The 7,923-nt window shown below is 31.3% G+C and overlaps 1 protein-coding gene across 3 annotated transcripts; it reads left to right on the forward strand.

The window, feature by feature from the left end:
* The first annotated feature begins 314 nt into the window (after positions 1 to 314).
* Positions 315 to 4,068, forward strand: LOC105179385 (short-chain dehydrogenase TIC 32, chloroplastic-like). Of its 3 annotated transcripts, XM_088883973.1 has the most exons (8): positions 315 to 528; positions 1,156 to 1,387; positions 1,772 to 1,851; positions 2,188 to 2,341; positions 2,605 to 2,683; positions 2,910 to 2,997; positions 3,103 to 3,149; positions 3,694 to 4,068. In XM_088883973.1, the coding sequence occupies exons 1-8, from the start codon at positions 315 to 317 to the stop codon at positions 3,874 to 3,876; spliced, it is 1,077 nt and encodes a 358-aa protein (XP_088740099.1). In that variant the 3' UTR covers positions 3,877 to 4,068. The 3 variants fall into 3 exon arrangements, with proteins under 3 accessions (XP_088740099.1, XP_020546976.2, XP_020546977.2); XM_020691317.2 differs by having other exon boundaries at positions 2,910 to 3,149; XM_020691318.2 differs by lacking the exons at positions 2,910 to 2,997; positions 3,103 to 3,149 and having other exon boundaries at positions 365 to 528.
* The last annotated feature ends 3,855 nt before the right edge of the window (positions 4,069 to 7,923 follow it).

Raw genomic sequence — 7,923 nt, forward strand, 5'->3', positions numbered from 1 at the left:
AAATAAAGTGATGGTAACCAAAAGCTCTCATTGTGAATAGTTTTCAAAACGAAATGTATATTTTGGTTCTTTCAATACAAAAATTTTGTTACGGAAATATTTTTTTTGGTGCAAGACACTGTAAATATATTACGCATAGTTTTCAAGACGAAATATTATAGTTTGCACTTTACAATAAAAGTTTTTGGTTGTTGAAAATGAATTTTCTTGGCGGGGGGACAATAAAATTTATACAGTGTCGACTTTTGCGCGTGAAAAAGTTGGACGACGCGCGCGTGTGTGGTACGGATGCATGGAACATGAGGGAGTTGATGATGTCTCTTATATATACCTGGATTTCCACCATAATCACAATCTTTCAATCCAAGGTTCTAACTGTGGTGTCCCTAATGAAGGCAACATTGAAGTACTTGGCAGGCAGTGAAGGCCCCAGTGGCTATGGCTCAAACACAACTGCTCAGCAGGTTGCTCAAGACTGCTTCTGCTCCAATATTATCCCAAACCTTCAGCTCACTGCAATAATCACTGGTTAGTCACTCTTTTCACACACAACACATACACTATATATATGAATATATTTAATTTTCTCTTTTAAATTGAAATCTTCATGAGACTGCTATCTTTATTCAAATAATATACATATTTTTAGAAAAATTCAGTTTGCCAGATTTTAAGAATAATTCCTCAAAACTAGCGGGTAGCTTTTATTATTATTATTATTATTATTGTGGGAATTTTCTTTGGTTTTTTGGTAAAATTTTAATTTATATATATGAGGGATATATATATATATTATAGTGTATGTTTGGTTCAGGTACTCTCCTCCAATCAGTAAAGCGTGCTGTAATCTTTTATGGGCACTTTCTTCCATTCTACTTCTAGCAAGATATATATATTGTTTTGTCTCTACTGAATTTAGTTCTTGATTATTTCCACATGCATTCATATGAATTATGACATAAATCTATATATACACATACACCTATTATATACAATAAGTAGTCATGAGAAACCTAATTATTTCTTGGAAATATTACAAATTATAATCCACGTCAGGTTCGACTAAATTCAAATTAATTATATAATCAGTGTATGTGTTGTTAAATTTTAATTTAAAAAGAATGATGAATCAATCACATATTTTTGTGGAAAAAGGCGCGACGTCGGGCATCGGTGCGGAAACTGCAAGAGTGATGGCCAAGAATGGTGTGAGGGTAGTAATTCCAGCAAGGGATTTGAGGAAGGCAGAAGAGTTGAAGGAAAGGATACAAAGGGAGAGTCCAGAAGCTGAGATAATTGCACTTGAGATGGACTTGAGCTCCTTTGCTTCAATCCAGAGATTTTGTTCTGATTTCTTATCCTTAGGGCTGCCCCTTCATATCCTCATGTATGTATTTCTTGGCTTTCTCTTTGTTTTCTTCTTTCCCTTTATTTTTGTCGGAATTTATGTCCTAACACGCATGAGGTATATATTATTTGTTTTTTTTACATCTCATTTTCATTTTGAAAGGACTTTCCGTTTCTGGGGTAATATGTTGCTTCAAAATCAGTGTTCCTGGCCCTTGTATGATGCGGGATAACATACACACTCGTAAAGATCCAAACGAGGGACTCTATGCAATGTATATGGCAATGATGCCGGATTCTAATACAGAGCCAGGCTTCAGCCATATTTAAATTAACTACGTAGCAAGTATAATATATTCATCGTGTGATTGATGCACAATTTAACAGAAAGCTGATCAATTACTGTATACATGTGTGTGTGCAGAAACAATGCTGGCAAATATTCACATAAGTTGGAGTTTTCCGAGGACAAAATTGAGTTAACTTTTGCCACAAATTACTTAGGTAATTAATCATTTCATCCCTCTTACAGTGTTCAATTTGTGTCCTTAGTTCAATCAAAAAACATGTAGGGTAGGCCACCATCATAAAGAATAATATCTGTGTGCTTAATTAATTGGTGCATGTGCATATAGTTATGCACTTAATTATTATGAATTAAATAGACATACATTCATATTTGCGAGACACGAAATTCAAAAATCTCTGCTAAGTGATGGGTCTGAGGCCTCAGCCTTACCACCGATGCAACTGCCTCGTATATGGACCGTTGTTGGTATAAAATGATAAAAGAAGGGAACATAAACCTTGTGATTTTAATTTCTTGATATATTTTGAAAGGTCATTTTCTGCTGACGGAGATGCTGATGGAGAAAATGGTGGAGACGGCAGCGGAAAGCGGCAGAGAAGGGAGGATAGTGAATGTGACCTCTGTAATCCACAGTTGGGTGAAGAGAAAAAACTTTTGCTTCAGTAAATTGCTCAACCCGAAAAGGTAATTAATATATACCTACTCCTCATGATCATGAATACAAATCTATATCTACTAAAACAAAAATGTTGAGGTTATCTAAGTGATCAGCCTCGTAAAGTCTGTACGTATATTTGGACAACTTTTCACTGAGCTTATTGAATCTACTCTCGACTTCCATTTTAGTTTCGAATTTTGATTTTCACAAAATTGCAAAATTTTTTTGCAAACATAGATAATTCCGTCAGTCACTTCACTTGGTATATTTATGTTCAATATTTTGTCAGTTATAATGGCACTTATGCTTATGCTCACTCAAAGCTGGCCAACATATTGCATGCCAAGGAATTATCATCACAGCTTAAGGTCAAATCTCTTTTAACCTTTTTGGCTGATAATTAGAATATAATTAGGTTTATTGTATTTTTAATCCTACAATTACATTTCGGGGTTGTAAAGCAGTCTTTCATCTTTTTAATTTCACAGTATAATCAATAATTATACATGATCAGAATTAATAGAAAAAATGGTATAGATTTTTTGGGACGAATCGTATATTTATTACTTATTTATTTTTGGTGGGGGAGAATAGGCAAGAAAAGCAAATGTAAGTATCAACGCAGTGCACCCAGGAATTATAAAGACTGGAATAATCAGAGACTACAGAGGTTTTACCACAGGCATGCTTTTTTATACATCTTTTCTCCTTTGCCTTTTTAGAAAAATAATCCAAGCAAAAATAGCTAAACAAGCTGTTTGTTTTTATTTCGGAAAAAAAATGCCAGATTGTTTGTATTTTGTGGGATCCAAGTTGCTGAAATCAACACCACAGGTTTGTCTCTGGAACTTGGTGAAAAACTACAAATAGTTTGAGATCAAGTTGCATTAAACCCATAATTATGCAATTTCCCTAAAACTTCCTAAACTTTTGAATTTTCGACAATTTTAATTAGACTGCATGATAATTTTTAAATCACTGCCTGAAATTGTACTGTAATTACTATTGAATTAAGGATTAATCACATTTTACATATCCATGAAACTACGGGTTCACCTCTTATGAAAAAAAATTAACAAATTATTCCATGTGTTTTGAAAAATAAAACAAATTATTCCCTATTTAATTCATTGATAGGGGTAATTTGCTATTTTTTTCATAAATTTTTTTTGATAATTTTTCATATCACATGAGTGTAAATTGCATTTTTGCCGTGAAAATACCAATACTCACAAAAATTCCCCAAACAAAAGAATGACAACGACACCCCTAAACAATTGAAAAATAAGTTCATATATGGATCCTCCCACGGTAGGGAATGGTGGTGTTATCTTTTTCTCTTTGTTAATGTTTATATATTGTATGTATATAATTGCAGGGCGCAGCAACTACGTGCTATGTTGCATTAAGCTCACAAATTGCAGGAATCAGCGGCGACTACTTTGCAGACTGTAATCTCAGTCACTGTTCAGCACTAGCAAACGAAGAGGCTGAAGCTCGGAAACTTTGGAAGCAAACTCGTGCTTTCATTCAAAGGCGATTACTTCAGCCAAAATGTTGAAAATAAGAAATTAAGTCTAGTGTTACATATGTAAATAAACACACAACAGTAAAGATTCTAAGGCATAGAGGGCATCCACACGAACAACGTTACGTTGTACTTATGGCTCGAGTTCTGTCAATGTGTGGGAATTGAATATTTTAATAATAATTGTTGGTCGACTAAAATAGTTATAATACCAAATATTGATTAGTAGTGTATACATATTTGATATTGATAATTAATGTATATTATTTGTTACTATTTAAATTATGATTTAATTTTAATTGATTCACTCAAAGAAAAAAAATCATGTTAAGATGATTTTGTTTGAACGTTCAATTCAGTAAGATTAAAATTAGACTTAGTCGTGCATAGAGTAAATAAATCATATTACATATGATGCGAGCAAAAAGGTTGATCGTCTGGATATGTCTTGAGACTAGCTTTCCACTAATCTTGGATTGGAGACGTACAAAAAGTACGTTAGCGCTTCAACACTCAAGTCAGTAAATGATAACATGAATAGGAATTAAATTAAAATATATAATATAGAGCAATAATATGCTATAGTGTTTCACGTAACGGCATTTTTATGTATGAGAGTATTAAAAGAACGTTACCCTTTATTAAGGGGAGAGTGGTCTTTTATAATATTCACCCCCTGTCAGGTGAGAATGTCATGTCTTCTCGAAGCTCAGAAAAATGGTTGTCAGAAAATAGACTTCAACTATCAAAGTGAAACCTCCCGTTTGGATTCTTTAACTGTTGAGGACTTATCCTCCAAGCTAATAAGACGCCTTCTAGAAACAAAGCTTATCAGATTCCCAGGGGGCAAATGATATATCTAACGTCTTTGGTGGATTCTCTGGTATCCTCTATGACAAGGAGATGGCCATTCCTTTGAGTTTTCCGCCTAAGGCTGGGCCACACCCACACTTTTTTTGGGCCTTCAGTGGACCCTTCCTAGGCTTAACGGACCCCTCCTAAGAGTTTGGAGGTTGAGGTCTTTTCCACCTTAGGCCACATATAGCTTTGGATCCTTTTTGAACTTTCTCTGGGCTTTTTCGTGGACTTTGCATATTTTAGGGGCATCATTTAATCTTCCCCACTCTAATTAGGCGATGACTATCACAATATTATTAGACTAGAAGACTACTGCAGGGCTTGCCTATTCCATTAGGGCAAATTGTCTTGTATTAGACTCCAAAGGGGTGGGGTGGTTCCCTGAGGGAGGTATCCCCTACACTCTTCATTAGTTTATGACGAAGAGGGAAGTGTGGTAGGGTTAATTGTCTATTTTCTTAACTGAAGAGATTTGTTGCATTTGAATGATAATATAAAAAGGCAAAACTGCAATTTAACCTTTTATATGCCTAAAATGGTCGTGCAACCCCGTTTGGAACACTATTGATATTTTCCATTTTAGGTTCCAATAATCAAAATAAGTTCTTCAACTTTAATGTGTGTTATATTTGTTATTTTACTAATTTATTTAAAAATAATAGTTTTTTTCCATAATGTTCTTATGGATCAATTCCTCTGGCTATAACTCAATATTTTAAAAACCCCATCGATCATCAAATAGAGAAATTCAATGGGTTACGGGACACTGGTTCAATCGTTGGTCAACTGTGGTGGAAATGATGGCATCATATATATATATAATAAATAATTATAAAATAAATAAAAGATAATTTTAATAATTAAATAATATAAATATACTAAAAAAAATTATCTTTTAAATATTTTTCTCTTTATAATTAATATTTTTAATAATATATGCTTATAATTAAGTAACATAAACTAGATATGTAATAACTTAATACAACAATTGTAGTATAAAAATACATCATTATATTTGTAAACAATAAATACATGAATATAGTTATAAATAAATTATAATAACTCACATAAAATAAATAAATATCCACACCTTAGATCAAACTCAAATTCTTGATATCGAACTTGTTTATGGGACCTAAGTTTAATCCCAACCCACAAGCTAAGACTCTTTTCCATTAACATAAATTGTCCAACTTCAATTCTTAGCCTTGTTCACTTTTTGGGTTTGTGATGGATATCTGGGCCGATCAATGTGATTGGACCATTTACTTTTTGAATTACAAAATTTATTTTAGCGCTTCACTTTCCATCTTTTTATTACAATTTGGTCTCTCACATAAGCTTAAAAATAATAATTATTTTAATTCAAAAATTTATCAATAAACCTTTATTCAGATGTTTGTGTACATTTAATTTTAAAATTTTAAAAATTACTTCTTGGTTTAGACATATATATATATATATATTAATTGCATAAATAAAAAATAATAAAAAGTAGAAGAAAGTTATGAGAAATTTCTGATTTTGTTTTTAAGCTTAATTTTAGTTCTTTTAATTCTTAAAGAGAAATTATAATAACTTAAATAAGATGTAGTTAATAGAAAAATTGCAGAAAAGAAGTACAATATGAAATAACAATGATGTATATTGGAATCCAATAACATTACAAGAATCGAATGGAGATGTACGAAAGCCTGTTGAGATGCACAAAACAAGAACCGAGAATGAGAGAAAACTAATGAGCGTTGCTATAGAAAGCTTTGTTAGGTGTTGACTTACCTAAACTTTTATTTATAAGAGCAAGTTATGAGAGATATTTCGACCAAAAGAGTATATATCAGGTCAACTGAATATCTAAGGTATTAGTTACATACAACTTTAATCAGCCTGATCGAGTAACATGAATCCCTGCTAGCTCCTTTTCAGGGTGATGGGGCCTCAAATATGTATCCAAATTTCAATTAGTTTAAAAATACTTTTTTTTTTGAATTTATATATATACAATTATATGCACTATACATATAATATTATATATAGTATAATCTTATACGCACAATGTGTATATATTAAATAAAATAAATATATATATATACATATAATAAAAGTTGAAATAAAAAATTCAATTAAATCTCATGATTGGTTGAAAATGCAAATAATTAAATGAGTTTGTCTTTAGAGCCGAAAGCAAAAAAGGGTTATTACTATACATAATTTAGAAAGAAAGAAGGTAGGGAAGAACATTCCAAGAACACAAAGGAGCGATTATTAGCTGGTTTTGGTAAGAGTGAAGGCAAATTAAAAGCAGCCTTAATCTTTACAAAATGTAAGTAAAGTGCATGTTAGTTTTTCCCATTACCAAAGCAAAATACAGAAAGATCCCACTTTGATTGAAATAATAATAATGGTTGGGAAGAGGACACAAACACAAAAGGGATACCAAAATCAAATCATCAAGAAAAGAATAGCTTTCATTACTTGTATATTTTCTATAATTTAAATATGCATTATTGAGTAAGTTGATTATTTAATTAATTAATCTATCATTTGGGACATCTGCCCTCCACTTGTACAATCATTAATCACAATCCCTTCTTCATTTTTAAGATTAGTATTGCTTGCAAAAGATACATTTATATATATATATATATATATGTATATATATATTATAATTGGAAATTGTTGACCATGCAATTAATGAAAACGGTATCTAATAATTGGGATTTTAGGTTGCTTTTTGGAATGGTATATTTGGATTTAGCTTACTATTTATGGATCTTTTTTTGTGATTTCAAATATTCTATTATTTGAATTTACAAGGAATTTGTGCAAAGATTTTAAATCCATTTGAATGACGATATTAGAGCATTTCAAAAGGATTTAAATTGACTATATTATTGAGTTATTTTAAATTTGTCACAAATAAAATTTAAAATTTAATTGATTTAATTAAGGATTTAAAGTTTATCGATTTATTTTATGAATTGAAAAAATTGGATAAATTTTAACTATGAATTATAATTCCACAAAATTCAAATTCATCCATTGGAATGTAACTTTAGATATTTCAAATCCCACACAACCTCATTGCTTAGTGGTTATTATTACTCATTGACGTATATGTTACTTTGAATGAGCTTTTATTATATAAGACGCCTCAATAGGGATGTGCATACTTGAAACCTATAAATCACTCAAACTCCTCATCTGCAATCAATGTATGAC

The sequence above is a fragment of the Sesamum indicum genome, linkage group LG8 (genome assembly GCF_026168435.1).
Source record: "Sesamum indicum cultivar Baizhima isolate 11 linkage group LG8, ASM2616843v1, whole genome shotgun sequence".
NCBI classification, from domain to species: domain Eukaryota; kingdom Viridiplantae; phylum Streptophyta; class Magnoliopsida; order Lamiales; family Pedaliaceae; genus Sesamum; species Sesamum indicum.

Excerpts from the sequence above, each read along its gene's own strand:
- LOC105179385 (XM_020691317.2), top strand. The coding sequence starts at position 315 with ATGTCTCTTATATATACCTGGATTTCCACCATAATCACAATCTTTCAA. Across the intron at positions 529-1,155 it reads GCTCACTGCAATAATCACTG|GCGCGACGTCGGGCATCGGT; the intron begins GTTAGTCACTCT and ends TTGTGGAAAAAG. Across the intron at positions 1,388-1,771 it reads CTGCCCCTTCATATCCTCAT|AAACAATGCTGGCAAATATT; the intron begins GTATGTATTTCT and ends GTGTGTGTGCAG.